This window comes from Ascaphus truei, chromosome 5 (assembly GCF_040206685.1).
Source record: "Ascaphus truei isolate aAscTru1 chromosome 5, aAscTru1.hap1, whole genome shotgun sequence".
NCBI classification, from domain to species: Eukaryota; Metazoa; Chordata; class Amphibia; order Anura; family Ascaphidae; genus Ascaphus; species Ascaphus truei.
This window is the reverse complement of record NC_134487.1, coordinates 63656205-63678347: the sequence shown is the minus strand read 5'-3', so window position 1 is coordinate 63678347 and position 22143 is coordinate 63656205. Positions and strand designations below refer to the sequence as shown.

At 42.0% G+C, this 22143-nt stretch overlaps 1 protein-coding gene across 3 annotated transcripts in view; it reads left to right on the top strand.

Annotated features, from left to right (window-relative positions):
• Window positions 1–22143, top strand: part of CPED1 (cadherin like and PC-esterase domain containing 1) — a 406802-nt gene that overhangs the window by 148969 nt on the left and 235690 nt on the right. For all 3 annotated transcript variants that reach the window (XR_012801651.1, XM_075599939.1, XM_075599938.1), the window contains exons 6-8: window positions 2470–2626; window positions 16420–16562; window positions 19328–19400. Coding sequence is in view for 2 of the 3 variants with exons in the window: in XM_075599939.1 (XP_075456054.1) it covers window positions 2470–2626; window positions 16420–16562; window positions 19328–19400 (373 nt within the window). In the remaining variant the exon portion in view is untranslated. The remainder of the gene's footprint in view (window positions 1–2469; window positions 2627–16419; window positions 16563–19327; window positions 19401–22143) is intronic.

The following is a 22143-nucleotide window of genomic DNA, read 5'->3' as shown; positions in this document are numbered from 1 at the left end:
GCCCATTTACTTGTGGCTGTATTGTTACCTCGTTGATGCATCTGTGTGATACACTACTTGTCAATACGGTGAATAGGAGCCTATTAGTCTGGCTATATTCCATACGCTGTAAAACTGCTTCTCTATCAAGGAAACTCTGAGCTCCTTCCCTTAATGCAGATGTGATTTGATAGTATATTGTATAGGGAGGGACATGAGGAGCACACATAGATGAAGAGTTGCATGCACTACACTGGGACCAATTCAACATTTTGACACTTTATTGCAATGTAACATATCAAAGTAAAAATTGATTACTGAGTCAACGAAGTGACTCACTCAAAATAAAGTACACTAAATTGGCCAGGTAATTTTAAATATACATTTCTTACAAAAGAGGAATAGTGGTGGTGTGGTTACTTTGCTGATCAAAATAAGCTTATGGCACCTATTCCTGTTTTGGCCTTTGTGACAGTGTGTGATAAACTGGTTTCCTTGTGCTTTCCCAGGACACATTAAAAAACAAGATTCATTTTCTAAAGCTTAATTTCTGGTAAAATACTGTCAGAACAAGAAAGGGTAGTTATGTTCCATAGGCCGCTTAATGGGTGAACACGCTAAAATACTTAATTACAGGTTATTAAATACTTAATTACAGAGATTGGTAAAATACAAGCAAATTTCAAGATATATATAGTTTAGGAGATTGATACTTTTTTTAATATATATTTTTTAGTTTCAGTTTAAAAAAAAATAAAAGAAATACAACAGAAGCAGAAGGTTCTAAAACCACCATTACTAATCACTAAAAAAAAAAAATCACTGAGCATCAATCAGGAAGAGAGAAGACAAGAGTGAATTTAGTAAGGGTTTGTGGCAAACAGCCAAAATCTTAACAGACTACCTGTGGTTTCTTGGCTCATGCACCAGACTATTATAATTACTGGAGTTGACTGAAAATATCCTACCCAATAAATGTTTGCCGATATCCGCACAGTTCTGAAATACCATATTTTCAGACACATTGCTATGCTCTTATTATAATATAGCAAGTTGAGGAGAAAAGGTGCACTCCCTTAACTCTGACATACAGTACAAAACGCGTCGGGTGCACGCCCAATGCCAAATGGCGCAATTAGTATAGGATACAAATCTCCTTCAGTTGAAGAAATAGAGCGGCACTCCAGAGGACTGGTATAAAAGTAAAAATGATTTATTAAACAGAATCGACGTTTCGGTCTATAATGCGGACCTTTTGTCATGACGTCGATTCTGTTTCTTCAACTGAAGGAGGAGATTTGTATCCTATACTAATTATAATATAGGCAGTTGATTGGATTCACAGTTTATTTGATGGGATTCACATATTTATTTGACCGGTTTTCATTATAACAGTCTTGATGTATTATATTTTAAGAGCAATCAGAAATGTAAACTTGACTTCACCAAGTGTTTATAAACTCAAACCTTCAACAAAGTCAAACATTTAAGGCTACTTTTACTAATCTATGCATAAGACAACTTCCAACATGGCATAGTAAATGTAATGAGCTGTGTGGGGTTCTAAAGCAGAAAAGCATTCATGAGAAAACAAAGCTTTTTTCATTAAAAAAAGCAACTGCCATATTGTGGAGCCCAGCTTATTCCTGGCTGCATCATGTGATAACTCCCCCTGCCTCATTGCTGGGGATTTTCTCTCAATCCCCTATTAATAAGTGTACAAAGTATGGGGCCATCTGTAAATCTAAATTATACTATCTACAATAGCCCCAACAGTTTCTGCAGTGGTAAACACCCACTATAATGTCTATAGCCAACTACAGCCAATTCATATTAATAGGCCTTAAGACATCTTCCATGCTGGAAAACACCTTACTGTATGTACTCGGTATTTGTACACAAATCTAGTTTTGGCATTTTTGCTCTCACTCATGGTAAGAAAATGAAATGGATAAAGATTAACAGATTGATATTAAAACTGGTCTAACATACATTAGATCTTAATAGTGGGTGTTTTTGTGTTTGTTTGCCTCTTTTTGCAAGCTGGATCCTTTAGGGAAAAAACGGCACTTCACAGGTGTTTGCAAATATATGAAAGATTGTTTATTTGTGTATAGATCAATGTTTTGGACCTAAAGTGGATCTTTGTCAAGATCTGTCCACAAATAAACACTCTTTTCTATATTTTCAGAGTCCTGTGGAGTGCAGTTTTTTCCTATAGGATCCCGCATGCAGTGATTACCCCTGTTGGGTAATCACCCTGCACTGCACCCGGGCAATTGAACAGATGATATGAGTGCTCCTACCTTTGAAAAGGCTGTTTACCTCTTTTTGACATACTTTGCTATCCTAAAAGTCTCTGAAATGGTAAAACCAACCAATTCTGAATTTCAATTTAGAATACTTGAAGTATGCGTGAATATATGTGTGTACATGTATACATGTTTATTGCATTGTGGTGTATAACATGCATATATTTTGTTTTCATAGCAATCTAAGATCTGATCATGCATTTAACCAACAACAATCTCAGGACTTACTCATCAGAACATATGTGCTTGTATCATCATTATCACCTCTACGTGCATTTATTCATTCAGTTGGGATTGTTCAGGACCAGCCTAATGAAAAATCTGTTCCAATAAAGGTAAAGGTTTGTTTTTATTGCCTAGTAAAGGGTGGTCAACTCCAGTCCTCAAGAGCCACCACCATGCCAGGTATTAGGGATATTCCTGCTTCAGCACAGGTGACTCAATCAGTGGCTCAGTCTTTGACTGAATCACTGATTGAGCCACCTGTGCTGAATTAGGGATAAAACCCGACATGTTGGTGGCCCTTGAGGACTGGTACACCCCTGACCTAGTACATTTAAACCAGTGTCACATAAAAACTGTTCAATTACCTCTGTAAATTAAATTTCTGCTATCCAACTAACATCCCTGTTACTATTTTACCAAGGTAGGACATGTCCACCTTTCACATGCATACAAAATAAATACATTTGTTAACAAAGTTTCTAATGAGATCATTAAGGGTGACTACTGTACGAGAAAAGAAGAACATAATAAATGCCATTGTAGGCAAGCAGGGTGGCCACCTTGGGTCCCAAGCGTACGGGGGCCCCGTAATTCCTTATCTTGTTGGTGCCGGGATCAAACTTCCACACTACCGGATGGGGGAGCTGGAGGAGGAAGTGTGGGGCTCTCCTTCATCTGGTCGGGTGGAAGTTGGATCCCGGCACTGACAGGAGGAGGGAGCTGGCAGGATTGCTTCTCACCAAGAGGTAGGTATGTGTGGTTTGTTTTCTTTATTTGGGAGGAGTCTTATCTTTTCTGGAGTGGACCTCCTTCTGTAGCGTCACGTTGCCATGGTGACCAATGTTGCATGCCGCTGTGACATCATGACGCTGCTATGCTGCCGGAGGATGGCTGCTCTTCAAGGCAAGTTCCCTTAACTTTTTTTTTTTACAGGGGGGGCCCTGCTGCCAGCGTACCGGCGGGCCCGCAAAGCCTAAGACTGGCCCTCTAACATTTATTATCATCTCACATAGTATTAGCTGTGCATTGTGTAATTCCTACCTAGTGCTATAAATTAAGATTCTGTAAATTGCTTGGAACGGCTGTCTGTGAGTAGGTTTACCGGCTATGCACTTCTTTAATCCAGGCTGTGCTGAAAAGATGTGTAATACGGCAGGGATATGCTTATAGGGTTCTATGTTAAAATGGATAAGAAGTAAAGAGTGCTCATTTGCAGTAATTTCCCAAAATCCCTGGCTGCAGTGGAAGCACTGTTTGCTAAGCGATAATTGGGAATGACAGGGTTGCAGACCTGTCTGAGACATGCAAATGCACCACAAGTGGTATTTTTATTGACTGTAAATTGTTTGCAAATGAAACAAAAAAAAAAGCTAATTTGGAGTTTGTTGAATAAACACCTTTGTTACTCTTAGCATAAAGGTTTTAATTGGAGTAAACATGGAAATTATCTCAATAAATGAGGTATTTTGACAAGAAATGCTAATTATGTTGTAGAAAATGAATACACACATGAATTCAGCTTCCTGTGTTTTTCTTTCTGTATTTATTACAAGAATTGCAGTTCACCTCCATTTTTATAACTAGCAGAGTTTGTGGAAATCTTTAAGTAGATTTCGTGCACTCTGACTCCAGTGCCAATTGGGACCTAATATGAATAAAGGAAAAAACACAAGATTCATACATTATGTTGGCCAACGTATGAAAAGCTTGGCCACCATGCCAAGGTAAGCCCACATAAGGCAAGTCCTAACGTCTAATTTATTCATTTTTTTATCATGTCTCCTGAGCCGAATTTCTCCTGCTTCTCTTTTTCATATTCATGGCGTCGGGCTCTCTGATTTGTAATCTTATTGGGGCAGATGTATCAATGTAAAGAAAGTGCACATATAATTTTGGTTTGACACTGTAATGTTGTGCTCATCACAAACAAGGCAGGACCCCGGGACTGAGATGGGAATGGGTATAAATGCCACCCACAGCCACGGGGGCACATCTGGAGTGTAGATTGGTTGAGGTATCCGGGTCGGGGTTGGAGAGGTAAGAGTCGTCGTTATACTTGCCAAGGTCAGAGTAGGAGAGGTCCGGATCGTTGAAGGTACTGTTAGCCGTAGTTGGGGTTGGAGAGTGGAGAGTAGTCGTTGTCCGAGTGCCGAGGTCAAGGTTGGAGAGATGCGGGGGGTCAGAGATAGCCGGGGTCAGTATTCCAGAGGTACAGAGTCCAAGATCAAAGCCGGATCGGTACACAGAGCAAGGTTCAGCAAGGCAAGGCAAGACTGTGGAGGCAAAGAACAGGTAAGCACAACGGAACATGAATCTATTCTCAGCCAAAGTGCCAGTGGCACAACTGTATTGTATTGTATGTCTTTATTTATATAGCTGAATAAAGGAACAAAGGGCACTGCGGATTTAAGCAAAATCAACTCATTTATTGAGCCAACACGACGTTTCGACCTTAGTGGTCTTTTTCAAGGGACAAAGTGACAAAAGACCACTAAGGTCGAAACGTCGTGTTGGCTCAATAAATGAGTTTATTTTGCTTAAATCCGCAGTGCCCTTTGTTCCTTTATTCATCTGTCTTGGACTGATTGCAGGCTTTCGTGCAAACATTGGAGCACCGGTAATTGTATGTTTTTTCTATTTTTGAGGTGTGCAGCATCACTCTATTTGTTCTTTATTTATATAGCGCCATTAATGTACATAGCGCTTCACAGTAGTAATACATGTGGTAATCAAATAATTAACAGATAATATAAATAACAGGTCATGGGAATAAGTGCTTCAGACATAAAAGTAACATTAAGGAAGAGGAGTCCCTGCCCCGAGGAGCTTACAGTCTAACTGAGCATATATAGGCAGGACAGTCCAATCCAATGGAGAGGCGGAGCGGAGGTGCGGCCTCAGCGGAAGCAGTGATTGGGCTAGGTGCAGGAGACAGGTGAATGTGCTGGAGCTGATTAGCTCTGTTGCCACGGAGCTTGGGCATGTTGCACCCTAGACAGCCCCTCCATCTAGTGCACAGAGACAAGGGGCCACAGTGCACGACAATATTCCCCTCCCCTTCTCCCAAGAACCGCAAGATTTAAATCACTTGTCCTGGATTGTTCTATCTCCGAGAACGACCAGCCGGCATCATTCAAAAAAGAACATCCACTGGGATACGCCCAGGGAAGGGGAGGATCAGATCAACCTTTTAAAAGGAAACCAAAATGCACAAATACACAATATGTATGTTTGTGTCATACATACAGTGGTGAGAAAGTTTGTGAACCCCTTAGGATTTTCACATATTTCAAACCTAGAATGTTATTAAATCTTAATCTAAGTCCCAATAATTGATAGAGATAACCTGATCAAACAAATGACACAAAAACATGACACTTTTTCACCATTTATTTATCCACAAATGATTCATCATTCAACATCCATATATTCAGTAACTTGTGGCACCTCATGAGCAGCAATGACTTAAACTAAGTGTTTCCTGTAACTAATGGTCAATCTCTCACATTAGTTTTGAGGAATTTTTTGCTCATTGCTCCATACAGATACAAAAAAGTGGACACCTGCTCCACCTATATTGACCTACGGTCATTCAACAAACAGGTTCACTAAGGAGAATAATTTAGGACAAAAATAAAATAGAAGTATCCGGGGTGGAGCACCGACACTCAGAGTGGACAAAGTCCCTGTAGCATGCACTCAATGCTTGTTGGGGGAAAGCAGATACTGTATCTACAGCTTTCACAATGGAGACAATTGGTGATTTGAAAAATGGTCCTTAGATAGGGAAGCTTCCCCATTCTACTGAATACTGTCAGGAACAAAGTGAAAACGCTGCACGTTGATTGCGGCCTGTGGTCTGGGACCAGACCACCTCAGTTATAAGAGACCCTGAACGGTTATATTATCAACGCCGGAATTCACCCAACGCAGAGGAGGACACCTTCGCGGACAATGTTGCTGGATTGGCAGATCCCTGTTGCTAAGTCGGCCACATTGAGTACTGGAGTACTCGGCAAGTACCTCAACTAGGTGCACCAACACTCCACGGGATAGTGCTATCTCCTACACTTTTGGGTGGGCCCTGACATTGGGGAAAAAGGATATCAGGTTATTGGTGCCAAGCATCCTATGTACTTTTGGGGTCACTCACTGGTGGTATAAGATTGGGGCATTGTTATACTGTGGGGGACAGGGTACTTTGGTCTGTGTTCAGTAAAGGTTGTTGATATATACCTGACTGTGTGTAATATTGTTATTGTTCCTGTAAGCGGCCTATCCCACCACGTTGGGATCCCTTACAGGTGGAGGCACAGCACCGATACAAACTAGAATCACCCAAGGCTCCCAGTGGCGGAGGCTCAGGCCTCCTGGTTGCCAACAGGTAATAACAGCATTGGTAGTTCCTTCCTGGGTACGGGGAAACAAGGGCTACATTTGGAGGCGCTGCTGAGATCATCAGACCTGTGGTGCCCAACCTAATTTCGAAAACAGTCAGACCAAATTAGAGACCATGTCAGAGCGTCCATGAGTGGGACCTGCGGCACCACGCATCTCCTTGCCACGTAGACTGATACCAGGGTTCACAAAATCACGTATTGTGGACGCTAAATGGGACACAGATGTACAGTGGAGTACGCTCCTGATTGATTGTCGCTGTAATATTCCAGTTGACATTGCACCACAATTCCTGCAGCTTCCTGAAGCCCCACCCAGTGGAAGCCCACTTATCTACCCTAGACTGAGCACCAGAGCAGAGGCTGCTAGAGCTGCTCCAAGCATAGAGAAGTGTCAGGCGGCCACAGCCATCTCTTCCCTAGGGAGCCCTCGCCTGAGCGACACTGGCAACCGACAGTCCAGATGCAGTCACTACAGTGCCCACAGTTCAAGGGACACTAGACTATTCGTGGAAGCTCTGCGACAACTGACGGAGAAAATAGGTCAGTTGACCCCGGCTCACCCCTACCACAAATTGGAGGCATTTTCCGAGATGTCACCCACTCCTGTCGGGGGAAGAGGGAATAGTAGTATGGAAGGAACATGCCCTCAAGGTAGTGGAGGAATGGACGTGCACCGAAGTGGTGAAGAGACAGTGGCTTATGGAATGCCTGAGGCCTCCAGCATCTACGATGATGAGAATGCATAGGGAGCAGATTGGGGACTAAACGGCAAGGCAGCTAGTGAAGTTAATAACGGAGGCCTACAGCCTGTAGGACGATGAGCGTGAGCTCTGGGCCCAATACTATGCCCTCCGCCAGAAAGAAGGTGAAGAGCTGTCAGCATTCATCCACCATATACAATTGATGTTGAGGTCGTTACTCTATACAATTGATGTTGAGGCCTCTTCTCACCCGCAACCTCATCCCAGTTTCTGGTGTGGATGAATTCCGTCGCAAGCAATTTCTGCGAGGGTCAAGCCCAGCCCACCCTATCGCCAACATGCTTTGGTGTGGCCTCATGCAAGGGAGTCCACCTACGTTTTTGGGACTCTTGATTCAGGGGAAAGTACATGAGGCACACGCCCGACTACACACTCCCAAGAAGTCTAAAGACCACCGCAAAGAAGAGACTAAAGGGGCGGCGGTTCTGAAGCCTCCAGGAGAGCAGTTCAGTACCTCCACAGCTGGCAAAGGTCGCTCCAACCGCTGCTACAACTGTGAACAGAGCGGACCCTTCGCAAAGGACTGCCCAAAGCCCAAGAAGCACATCTCTGGGGTCATGACCCTCACCGTGCCCCTGCCAGACGCTCCACCCCTCCACCGATGAAGCACTCCAACCGGAAGCCTACGTTCGAGTGGGACCGAGCGTGATCACACAGATTCTGGTAGAGGTCATCTACGCATCGGCTTTGCTGGACACTGGGTCTCAGTGACCATTATATATCGCCCCTTCTACGACCACCATCTTAAACACCTGCCTTTCGAGTCGGCAGACATGATGAAGTTGTGAGGTCTGAGCAATGAGGATTACCCCATTGATGGCATGATAAAGGCACGAATAGAGATACCCCAGCTGAACACTGGCAAGTCGCACCTTATGGATGGGGAGGCTTTGATATGCCCCGAGCCCCGAGAATACCCAAGCTCTCCCATCATCTTGGTGACCAGCAGCCGAAAAGCACAGCACACACATATATATTTATATATATGTGTATGTATGTATGCCCACCTTGCGTCCTGGCGGCGCATGCACGGCACTTCACCGCGATCTGCGGTCTGAAGGAAGCTTTTTTGGGTGCGGGAGGGCATGGCCAAGATGGGTTGGGTGGGCGCAGCCATGATGGAGGGGGCAGGGCCATCACTGCTGAGAGACACATGGCTCACTGCGCTTCCAGACCGCTCTGCTCCCCCTGCCTCCCTCAACACCAGCAGTGTTGATCGGACACCTCGGCAGATGCTTCTAGTCTGGCAGGGTGAAGAGGAGAAGCGCTCCCTGCCACAGGACGCACCGATCACAGTTCAGTGTAGTTGCTTTCAATGCTTAGGTTGCAGGGGCAGGGCAGGAGAAACCCTCCTCTCTGATTGGCTCCCTGGTGCACCACGTGACGCGTCGCCACTCGGGATCACAATCCTATTGTAGCCCCAGCTGGCTGATGCGTCACTGTGTGTAGTGAGCCAGGAAGGGAGGAGGCTCTCCAGACTGCCAGATAGAAGGTAAGGGGCTGGTGGGAGGCACGTGCACCCCCGACTGCAGCGGGGACCTAGCCTTACTGAGGCCACATGCTCTCCCCCGGTGACACCACCTATGGATTGTGTGCGGTAGCAGAGGGAGCCCTCCCAGCTGGTGATCACATCGGCATCTTTAAAAGCATAACATTGTATTTTGAGGTACAGTATTATACTTAAGCTTGACAAAGAGGCTAGTCCCCAAACTGTCTCTATTATGTTCCTGCACCTCTGCTACCTTCTCTTTTTTTTGTGATACTTGATTTTTGGCGATGTGTTGATATTTAACATTCTATATTATATTTATATAAATGTATTACTATTTTTCTACATTTGTGTGTGTATCTCCAATTTACATTGCATTCTATATACAGTACATCAGAGAGTCTTCCTCCATGCAAATGAAAGAAGCAGGAGGAATTCAGCTCAGAAGAAATAGTAAGAAATAATAAAATTAGATTATTTTTTTTAACATATCCAAATGTTTGCCTTCACTGGGATAAAATGTTGAAATTCCATGGTCCATATGGAATTGAAACATTTCCTTTGTAGCAGGTGCAACTGTTTTTTTTCTTTCTCTTCAATGAATGAGCATAAGTTAACTTGAAGGTTGCGGCATGAAAACTACCTCTGCAAAATCGTAGTATTGTACCTTTTATATATTTCATTTACTTTAGTAAATTAGTTGAACAGAGCGGCTACCAGCACCCCTTACAGAGCTAAGTATCTCCGGAAGCAGAGGATCCCCAGAGCTGAGATTAGTGGGGTTCAATCAAATGCTTTGCTTGCCACTTTAACTTAACATTAACCTAACTTAATGTTAAACACACAAAATCCCTGCAAGTGCAGAATCCAAATCAGCACACCATATATATTTGTGTCAAAAGGAGTACTACTGGGTTTGTGACCTCATGTACAGTACTGTATATAACAAAAGACAACAAGCCACAGTGCTACATCCAATGTGACAAATTATATAGTTAAATACTTATCTGTATTTCTTTTCATAAGTGAGGATCATTTAGTTAAATTCTTTGGCCAAATCATGCCAACATTTTGGCCAAAGCAAAATCATGCCAACATATCCCCTCTTTTGTTATATACCTAACTTAATGTAACTTTAACATAAACTATCTACTGTATCTTCAAAGGACGATAACATAACGTTAAAGTTATGTTTTTTTCCGTAAAGAGCATTGGGTTAACTATAACGGATGTTAATGATGAAATGCTAATTATATGCAACTGAGGCATTAATATAACACATATACACAGAAGTCGGTTAAAGTTAATGCAGGTACTTGACGTTCTGTTATTTTGGTCATACCTTAACTTGTCATTACTCGCATCCAGACCCTGAAATAGGGCTTTTACAGGGTTTGGATGGGTGCTTCAGTATGATTGGTTAACTCATAGCTAGCACCACAGGTAGGTATGAGGTAACTAACATAGCATTATTTCCATCTCCTCTTCTTTCCTCTTTTCTCCACTTGAATTGAAGACCTATTTGAAGGTCTGAATCAAAGTAATGCTAAGATATATGTAACATGGTAAGTTCATTCTGCCTCTCTCTTTCCAGTCATAGTAGGTAGGCAGAGCACAGTCCAATGACATCCAAGGCAGGATTGAAAAACATAAGAAAAAATCCCAGGCAAACTCCGAAATAGACAGATCAATTTATTAGCAAGCTAATGCCATAGCAAGGGCTTCACGAACGCACCTACGCGTTTCGTGCAAAGGGCACTTTATCGAGGTGCATACCCATTTCAGTTAATCACAACACTCATTTGTGGATGTCGCATGAGTATCTGGACATTTCTTACTACATTCAAATATGTATACAAACCATATTGGACTATCTGAGCACCCCATCCTACTGCTCAATTGCCTCTCTCTTCCCCCCTATCACGTCAGCCCTAGGCAGTCTAGGCTGTAATAGGCCAATCATGTGGGCTTTAAACCCCCCTCATTCTCCCTTCTGAGTGACGGAGGTGTGGTGGTGATTCATGGCCTGTGTTAGCCTATCTGAGCCCGCACCTTGAGCCCGCCCCTTCTGGTTCATCAGGAGGGAAGAGCCACATTTATAGGAGTCTGTGTTCACCCTTTGTAAGAAGTGGACATGAGCTCCCTCATCTCCCCTCCTGGGAGTGTGAGAGGCGAGTCAGGCCGCACGGCTGACTGGTCTGTAAGATCAAAGGCTCCAGACTCAGAGAGCATGCATCATCCAGAGGCCTGGATCCTCTGTGACCCTGCACCGCTGTAATACCATCATGCAGTGACTGCTAAGAATAAAGACCCTTTGTTAACTTTAACACCTGCCTGGATCTGAGTCAGTAGCATTGTGTAAGAGAGATATGCTTCAAGGGACTGCCTCCATTCTACATGGAGCCCACCGAAGCTGGAGGCGCTGAACCACAGATGAAGAACCCAGATGACACCAAAAGCCTGTCCTTATCTCCTTATCACCGCAGATCAGCTCAGCTCTCCTGACCCTAAACAGGCACTCGCACCACACCCTAGGTAGCAGAAGCTGTGTATCTCCCACTGGGGAGGGGGGAACAGTGATACATAACATCATAACGCAACCATTTACTACTATAATGTGACATTAGGCCTGTGGTAATGAAATGTACTGTGGTTGATTTTGGGTGTGCATATAATTAGCTTAGAGGGTACACGCTTTGTCCATGTGAAAGCGAGCGCGAGCGCTACAGTGCTACTTGCCTCGCGCGAGCTTTCCTCTCCGGCGATGTGTGGACTGTAGGTTTTTGGAAAGCGAGCGAGGGGGTGGGCGCAGTCATGACATGGAGGGGTGTGTCAAGGAAGTGTCATGTATGAGAACATGCCTTTAGCAAGTAATAAAATGCATAATGCCATGCAATTTACAGAAGTATTCTGCAAAGAAATATATACACTATGTCATGCATAAAAACATGTTAAAAAATAAAACATGTATAAAATGTGATGCATTGAAATAAGTATTGTACACTAAAAAAATTTTTTTTTTAAATTAACAATTATATACAAGTAATGGACAATACATCAGACATTTCTCTCCATAAATTATCATTGATATTTCTGTCATGGTATGAATTAAAGGTTCACGTTTGTAAACCTCAGAAATCAAATTTTCAATAGTTGAGTTGTCCACATTCTCACAGCAAGCACAACTCAACTGACAAAAAGTAATTTGAACAGTATCCAGGCAGTATAGCTTACTAAATGTTCATTGGCTGTTAGCCGCTCACATGACCAGGCTGTCTCGCTGCAATACCAAACAAGTTTATCTCCTCTGCTTTTGGTATCCTTGTACCTCACGTGCACGTGTAAGCTCGCACTCACTATGGCCATGCACTTTGGAATACACACGTTTGTTTGTAGCTCGAGCTATGTAGCTCGCTCCGTATTTTGTACTATGGACTAGGCCTTAACCTCGGGGAACATAACGCCCACTACTGTTTTAGGTAACGTCAAGTTATGAGGCCTGATTTAACAGAGCTTTGTGAATCAACTTCTAACCCTGACGAGTCATTTGAAAATAAGCTTTGCTGCAAGTAACAGCCACAAGGTGTCTCTGTAAGAACATTTTTTTTTACATATCCACTGCTGATATTTTTTACTAGTGCAGTGCATTCTATGCATTGACATTTTTAAGATTAATATTTTTTATTAATATGATTCAAATCAACAGATTCTGTTAAAAAACGTTAATCATTTCAGAAATCACACATACAATGTTACATTCTTCGAAACAACAGTGATTGCTGAGAGCCAACAATACTTTATTTCTCCTTAAATGAGCATGCTCAGCTACAAAGTAATGCTAAATATATACTGTATGTGAAAGCCATCATACATATCCGCTGTTTTGAGAAAAATATAAATCACACTTTTCATACCATTGCTATGTTATTTCGTCATACTGTTTGGTGCAGATCTGAAAGGAAGAGACTTTATTTACAATGGTGTTTCCAAATTGGTGTTTTGGGAATTACAGGCATTGTGTGTTAAACACTGATAATATTTGTTGTTGTTTTTTTATTTTTTATTATGCTACATGGATCTGTGTTTTCGAAGTAGAAGAATCAATACATGGTAAGAAGTATACAGTCATAATCAATATAGTTATATACAGAGAAAATATATGGAGCCCAGTGTGTCAATTAGATTTCTGGTGAATGAATTGAAGCTGTTAGTGTTGTTATCTAGTGTAATAAGCAAGTTTATTTCAAAGTAATTATTGTTATCTTTATGGTTATTATTAAATAAATCCCATTACACAACTGATACAAGAAATAGTGGAGTCCTTATCAACCTTATAATGTAAAAGAAAAAGGCAGAATGTGAAAACATGTTGAGGGAGACAGAGGTTGAGGTTGACGTTCTGTAAATGCTCAGCATATGTTTATTACCTGGACTGGAATGATCTTCATTGGGCATTGGATGACAGGTGTCATGGTGGCGATCAGAGCAGTAGGTTTGTGAGGAAGGGATATATGGAAGATATTAAATAGATCATTAAAAAAAAGTGATTTTTCCAAGATCATTTACATTTGTGAAAGGTGGGAGCAAGTCCTATGTTGTAGATGATAGATTTCTATAGGTGAGAAGCAGCTTTCAAAAAGATATGAGTGAGAGCGAGGTGTATGTACTGTATGTATATCTTTATATAGCGCAATTAATGTACATAGCGCTTCCTGGTATCACTGGAGACCAGAACTTAACCCAGGGATCAAGGCACCAGACAGGACAAATCAGTTCAATAAAGAATTTATATTCCAGCTGGAGCCAGCAAGCACAGCACAAAAAACACAATCAGAGCTATACTCACAGAAACGGGGTATACAGGGGGGGGGGGGAGGGGGGAGGGAGTCCTAACTCCCTACTGTAGCTTCCACTCTCCGAAGAGCTAGGAACTGTTCAGACCCTTCTGGTATAATTTGTGACAGAGCACTTTCAAAGGTCGTACTGAAAAGTCCTTCTCTCCACTTCTCTGGCACCGCTATAGTCCTGTATCATAAATCACTTTTGAATGTCCCGCTGACAAGGCACTCAGCCTCATTTTCAGGTGTCTCTGGCAAAGCCTCAAAGCACACTGCGAAGATCACTTGCACGTGGGGATCCAAATCAACTGTGAAGCGCTTATCTGGTTCCCCTTATCTAGCTTCCCCGCTGCCATAGAAAGGCATTGTAGAGGGGCTGGTGACCAATCAGAGCATGGATGCTGGTCACAGACCAATCAGGAGCAGGCTTATCTGTTTTCGCCAATTAGGGCTCAAGGTGGGCTTAGAACGTTAAAGGATTTGTGGAGGGTAATGAAAACAGGCCAAATGGAAGCAGCACCTACCAGAGGGACTCGGCTTCCCCTGACCAACAAGATATCTCCCGCTGGGCTGGTCGATGCTTTGGCTAGGGTGGCAGCCAGTGGCTCTGCTTTTTGAGAGGATGATTCCTCGGCTCGATCTCCGCCCCTAGATACTTTATTCTTTGTCTCCTGTACACCTCCGCTCCCTCCAGTTCCAGCAACAGCCATTTTCTCTGGACATGCGGGCAGCACAAAGAATTTCTCAGACCTGCATGTCATGAGACTTTAGCTCTGCTTTATTGTTACACAAATCACATTGTTATACTTGCAGTTACATTACACACAGGAATAAAGAGTACAGTTTTACATATGACGCAAGGGGCTACCGGGCATGCAAGTACAGGTAACTTGTGGCCAGATGAGCCCCCGGGGAAGGATGTACAAGAGCCAGGGACCGGGCTTAACCTTTTATTTTAATGGTCCTTGAGACCATTTTCCATCACAGGGGGAATAGAAGACGGGGTTATGTGCAATGCGATGAGGGGGAGTGGGGACTAGTGTAGGACTCATTTTAGGGCTCATTTTAGGGCAAGCACATTTCTGACGGTGCAGTATTTGTAGCACAACTTAATCAGTTTTTTTTTTAAATGTCTCAGGGGACCCTTCTGCTTTTTCTTATGTTGGAGGAATATGATACAAATACAAATAATGTAACTTTATTTGTCTGTACCGCAGTAAAAGTAACACAGAGAACATCTGTGGTAAAAAGACTTCACAGATTTTCTTCCCTAAACAACACTGGATTAATGAAATATTCTGGATTTAAATCACTTTGATCATTTGTTGTTTATCATCATCTTATGTTAACTGTTTATTTTTACAGATTGGTTCTGACACAATACGTATTACTTATTTCCATAATTATCTGTCATCTTGTTCTTAAGCAAAATAGTATTGAACTAATGCCACAACTTAACCAAAAATCAGTTATATCTTTTTGGGCACCATTTCCTTCGTGCGGCTAACACATTTCAGTAGCTTGATGTATGGTCATTTGATTAATAAATAGTGTGTGCTTTGTGGTTTTTATGATTTATGGAATACATTGATTGTTTTTTAGGCGGTGGAAGCACCATTGAATATTTTCTTTGATCTAGTTCCAGAAGAAAATAAAAATGAGGCTTAACAGTTTTAACTGGTTGACCAATTAATTCAACTTTCACTGCTTTGCCCTGAAGCAAAATAATTATCAGTGAGTGATCCAAAACAAATGTTAAGAATGTTTATGTTCTTAGATCATTCATTGGGAGAACCAAATCTGTGTAACCGGAGCCATATTTCAAAGGAGGTTCACCTTCCATGATACTGTCATAGTTTTATGTATGTTTGTCACTCAACTATGATTTTACGTTGCATGTCACGCTGTAAAATTTACATGAATCAATTATCATTACAGTAAGTCATGTGTAGTTTGCCATATGGACCATTTAATAGTACTCTGTTACTGTAACTAAATACATTTCAATGGAGACTTGTGCAGTGGTGAAACGGGGTTAAACAACAGTATAATATTTCTGCCAGTTTATTATAAGTAACCTCAGAAGTGTTTTAATGTTTGTTTTTATCTTCGTCATGAAACAGCTATGCAGCGTGTCATTTTGTAAATGTCAATTTACTAGCGTTTTGGTTGGAGAGTGGAGCATTTTGATGACAGTATTTTGCAGTGTGTGAAAGTGAAAAGATAATATTTCAGATTTGCCGTTTTATAAATACAAAATAAGAGGAGATTACTTTCCCTCTTAGCCGACAGCGTGTCCTAGTGATTCATGGTAGAGGCCAACTTCAATAATCATAGCCACTGCAAATGTTTTAAATGTACAGTATACTTACTGCTCTGTAAAAGTGTGTGGTGTCTGTGTCACTTCAATCACAGCTGCAGGTATTGTTTGAGCAGTTCTTCAAGCAGAATTCTGCGACGCAAGCCTTAAATAGCATGAAGGAGACGATAAGCAAACTCTTACTCACGATGGAAGTATTGACTGAGACATCTGCTCTGGGACCAAATACAATGAACAGGTAAAGGACAAAACTGTACACTTTATGAATAGAAATCTGCTTAATCATTAAGTATACATAGGGTGTTATTTACTAATGTCTCCTGGATGCAAACCATTTGCACCAGATTTATCAAATAAAAAACTGACTTTGCTTTTAATGAGATTCCTACTCGTTGATAAATATGTGGCTTTTTTTGCATTGGTTTTTTAGTTAGGAGACCTTAGTAAATAGATTTATAGTGTGTTTTTTTTTGTATATCCCATTACTAATGAAGGCACTTGCTGTCCTGTAGGCTAACAATCGGTTATTTGCTCAGAAATATCTTTTGGCTTTTTGGTGCTCTTTGAAACTGATTCTTCACACTCTGTTATCTTTGAACCATTTTGAATTTGTGATATTTGGAGCCTGGAGAATAAGTAATGTTTGAGACATGAGCACATTTTCTGTCCTATCTTGAAGCCGACAGCTTCCTAGATTAGTGTCTTACTCAGGGAACTTTCTGACACTAAACACCCTTGAAGCCTTTCTGCACATGCACACATGAACACAGATTTTAAAAAGATATACACTATTTAATTGATCTACGAGGCACTCTGTTGTTGGTTCATTTTAAAGGTTTCATAGCCTGCAATAAATCTACATCTCTTCAAGAGCAATGCAGTTATCGGAGCTTGTGCACTTTAAGATGTCGGCAGGACTAGCCCATGAAACTTTAAACAAGTAATTAATCTGTCCTAGACCCATTAACATGCTTACTGTGTAGTAAAAATCATTGACTGAAGTTGGTTATTCTGTGAGCAGCCTGTAAGCCAGTGGTAAAATTCAACCAGAAGTGGCCAACTCCAGTCCTCAAAGGCCACCCAGAGGCCAGGTTTTCAAGATATCCCTGCCGCAGCACAGGTGGCTCAATCAGTAGCTCATTATATGGTTTGTATATATTATATAGAATATATAACTCCCTTTGGGATTACTATGTTCACTTCAAAGGTTAATGGGCCCTAGAGGGGTTAGCTGTATGGGTAGATAGAGTGAAACAGCCTCTCATCACATGGGTAGAGTTGCTGGGAGGAATCCTTAAACACGCCCAATTTCTAGAAAGTGTCTATCTTATCAATTGGTATATGATGACTTTTCAGAATCCAAACCCCTAAACCATTCCCCCTTAAGGCATGGTAACCAGTGATGTCACTAGGGGGTATATATAGTGAAGCTTGAAGATTCTAGAGTCAGGTCCATGGAGGAGTCACAGAGGAGGGATCTCAGTGTAAATAGAGTAAGAAATGTTTATGTGCAGAGCTATATATGTAAGGATGTCTTGTCACCTTTATTATTTTATAGTTTGTGAACCTGCCCCTTCTAGTCCTAGCCCATAACAATGGTCTGAGGTTATTTTTCTGCCGTGAAAGAGGAGGATGCATGGTACTCTGGGGGAATCAGAGGGTTCCCAAGCACCGCAGTATTATCCCATACTGACCAGTTCTAAATGTGAGTCCCTTCTGATGCCTTGGGATAAGGTAGGTAATCCCTGGCAATGGAAGAATCTCTACCATGGGACCTGGAAGGAAGGAGGCATATCCAAATGCAAAGACTGTGAAATACCACACAGATCAAATGCTAACAGTACCAAGTACAGAACCTCCCTAGGATAATAGTGAGGGCTGTCTGGGAAGAATACCAAATGCAACTGTTTTATTTGCCACTCATTATTATCTGAAGAACGATGTCCTTATATGTGGATCACAATATGTGGAATGAGTAAAGCTCTTGTTTGTACCAATAAAGTTCCTGGTGCCCTTCATAGCCATCTTCTAGCATGCACGCCCAGCCAGGCTGGATCCAGAACCCTGAAATGGTAATTAGAGACTGTAAGCACCACTATATATAAGACACCTGGATGTAGCACTCTTTTTGAGCTGGGTAAAGATATATATATACAGGTATATGAGAAATATATATATATATATATATATATATATATATACAGCTCAACCCCATTAGAGCGCGGTCCTCGGAGGCTACCCGATCCGACCGCACTATAACCGGGGTCGCGCTAATTTAAAAAAAATGGCCACCGCGCACCCGATCGGGAGGAGGGGGGAAGAGGTGGAGTGAGGGGCGCCGGCAGCCATACATGTCCCCAAGCAGCCACAGTACTTCCCCCAGCATTCCCCTCGCATCCTCACTTCCCCCAGTAGCTCCACATCTCCCTCCCAACCCCGCACCAATCCCGATCCAGCAGCCCCACAAAGCCCCAGCAGCTCCACATCGATCCCCCAGCCCCGCACCGATCCAGCAGCCCCACGATGCCCCAGCAGCTGACACCAAAGGTAGGGGGATGGGGGGGGGGCTGTGTGCGTGCTGTGAGAGTGTGCTGTGAGAGTTTGCTGTGTGTGCTGTGTGTGCTGTGAGTGTGTGCAGTGTGCAGTGTGCTGTCAGTGTGTGCAGTGTGCAGTGTGCTGTGCAGTGTATGTAGTGTGCTGTGAGTGTGTGCAGTGTGCTGTGAGTGTGTATATTTTTTAAATATTCGGGGTCCAGGCTCACACCGCGTTATGAGCGCTATAATGGGGTTGATATATATATATATAATATAAAAACCAACAATGTGAGTTGCTCTTTACAAATGAGACATGGTAAGAAAAGGAACACCTGCTTACAATCCACGGACCATTGTCAATTAAACTCATTTATATTCTGTAAAATGAAAAAGTTGGGGTAGTACTTTTTGTGTTTATAAAGGTCTGAGGTGATCGTTTGGGTATTAAAAAATCTGACATCTCTTTCAGATGCAGAGTATGTTTTCAGCTATTGACCGTTGACATTGGGTTCAACCGTTCTTTATATCCTATTGTGCTTGAGGTAAGTATGGCTAATTTAATTTGTAAAAAAAAAAAATTCACTTTTTTAATTAGAGTAGAAATAGAAATGAAATCCTTAAAGATAAATGAATTTATGTCATTCAAAAGCATATATATATATTGTTAGTGTAAATCTTCGCTTCAGCGTTTGAAACAAAGCTGCAACCATATTTTCATTTTGTGTCTTAACTTTGCTATCACAATGTAATTATTGTGCTTGCTTAACCACGTGTCCATTATAAATGACCTGAATTATAAATCTGTGTTTAGTTGTAAGCACAAGAAAGTAATGTCAGTTCATGGATCTTTAGCAGTCTTACCCAGGCAGGTCCTCCTTTTTAGTACAGTAAGTAGTTGAAGCTTCATGTCAAGTTCTCAGTATGTTTGTATTACTTTTATTTCATATGCACATGATGCAGCACATCAGCCTAAAGTATATCAGTAAGATGTTCTTACATTCTTCCAGGTCAACGTTTCTGTGTTCTTATCACACCCTCGTCAGGAGAGGAAGAACACCGACACGTTGACCTGGAATAAAGTAAGAAGATTTTATTAATATACTTTGGTCTGTTGTGCTGCATCATGTGCATATGAATTATTACTGTATGGGAGAAGCTGCAGCAGCACCTGCTGATGAAAACACCCAGCACCTTACAATATGGAGCACTAACCTGGAGTACTACTTGCAAATCTTTTTGCTATATCCCATTTATTGTCAAATAAAGGACTTTAGTTAGAGCAGCAGGAACTGACCATTGTTGTACAACTGCATAATAAGGCACGCACACATTTATGTTTTTCAATCTTAAAGCAGCATTCTGCGCTGATGTCCTTTTTTGCATATGTTATTATTGTATTTACTTTGAAAGATCTCATCTTGCCCTCTCAGGGGATTTTTTTTCTTCAATTGAATGATATGATATGAGCAGTTAAAATAATAAACACTAAGGGGCCTATGCTAGTAGCCTTCATAACCCACTTATCAATGCTTTTTAGCTGTTATCGGCCAAAAATGTCTACGGCGATTCAGAAAAACTCGATAAGTGGGCGTCAAAAGCATTAATCGCCATTTTTCGCTGTCGTCCAAAACACATCGCCAAGTGAGCCGCAATAAGCCACTTATCTGCAGGATTTGAAACTTGTGCAATTCTAGTAGCATCGATTGGCTTATCAAGGCTCTAGAATGGCGATTTGCTCCGAAATTCCTCTCGCCAGAAAAAGTTGGCGTGAAGCTGGTGAGAAGCTTCTGAGGTGGCGGCGAGGGTCTCCGGAGCTGATACATATTAATACCAGCACTGGAGGCCCCCGGCATGAATCAGGTGCATGAAAAATGCATTTATAGGCAACTTTATTATCTTATCGGCTAACCGCTAAGGCAATGAAGGGGTTAACTACCGGTACCATGTTTATTGTGGAGAGTGGGTGAAGGTGGTATTTGGGCCCTTGGTGGGTGTTTAGGGTTTGCGGGGGGGGGGAGCTAACCCTTCATTACCTTAGATGTTAATACTCACCAAGGGCCAAATGCCAACTTCCCCCATCCTCGCTACCCACAATAAACATTCAAAAACTGAGGCTTCAGAGGCTCTGAGTCTTCTGGTTCTGTGATGCGTGATGCCGGATGCCGTGACGACGGACCTCTGACATCAGCCTCCCCCACGAGGATGCCACACTCTGTGGTTTGGCTGCAGTTGTGGCTGTCCTTAAAGGACCTTCTCTCTGCTCAGTCCCCTAGGCCCTTGTTATCCCCAAGCCCCCCTTCCCTCCCTTCCCTTCCTTGGCCACCCCTTACTCTCTTTCCATCTGGGTACATGGGAGACAATCTCTCCCCTTTTCTACCAGCTAGGACCTGGCTGACTTAACAACTGCAGCTTGTTAATGGGGAGATCAAAACGATTATAACTTGTGATATGTACGTTTTTATTATGTGTATTTTTAAATAAAGTACTATTATTTTTTATTGATAGTTCTCATCTTGCTCTTTCCTTTTTTGCTTTACTGTCACTGTATTTATCTCTACCCTAAAGGGGCACAGATTAATACATTAGCAGACAATGGGCAATCAAAAACATAAAAATAAATATAATCAAAAAACCTGAAAAAAGACAATTATATACATTAAATATTTATCTTACCTTTAGAAATCTTCACCCTCCGAATCCCGGAGTATCAGGAAGCTCTCCACCCGTGACGTCATCCACTGCAATCCGACTCCATCCTCCTTGAAGATCAGCATCAGGTACAAAAATCTTCTCTCTTTCGTCTTCTGTCATTCTTTTCTTCTTTTCTTTAATCTGCTATCTTCTTTAGTTGTAATCCAACGTACCTCATGGTAAATCCAGCAGCGGAAGTTGTCTCGTCGTCGTCTTGAGTTAAAATGAGATGGGACAGGCCTTATATAGGGCCTGTGACGCCCCATTTTAGAGTCAGATGGTACAGCTCCAATCAGATTGGATGCTGTATCATGTGACGTTTATTTTTGTTTTTTTAAGGATGGGATATGTTCCATTAGTTTTAAAGAATGTGACAACATCCCTTAAAGTGATGTCACATCCTTTTTTACAAATTGAACATATCACATGGTACAGTAACCAATGGGGTTGTCTGCAATCCCATTGGCTGTAATACCATGTGATATAGCCATGTGGTTTTAAGGATGTGACGTACCTCCCTTGGAGATGACGTCACATCCTTAAAAAAAAAAAAAAGCAGATCTCATTATACAGCGTCCAATCGGATTGAAACTG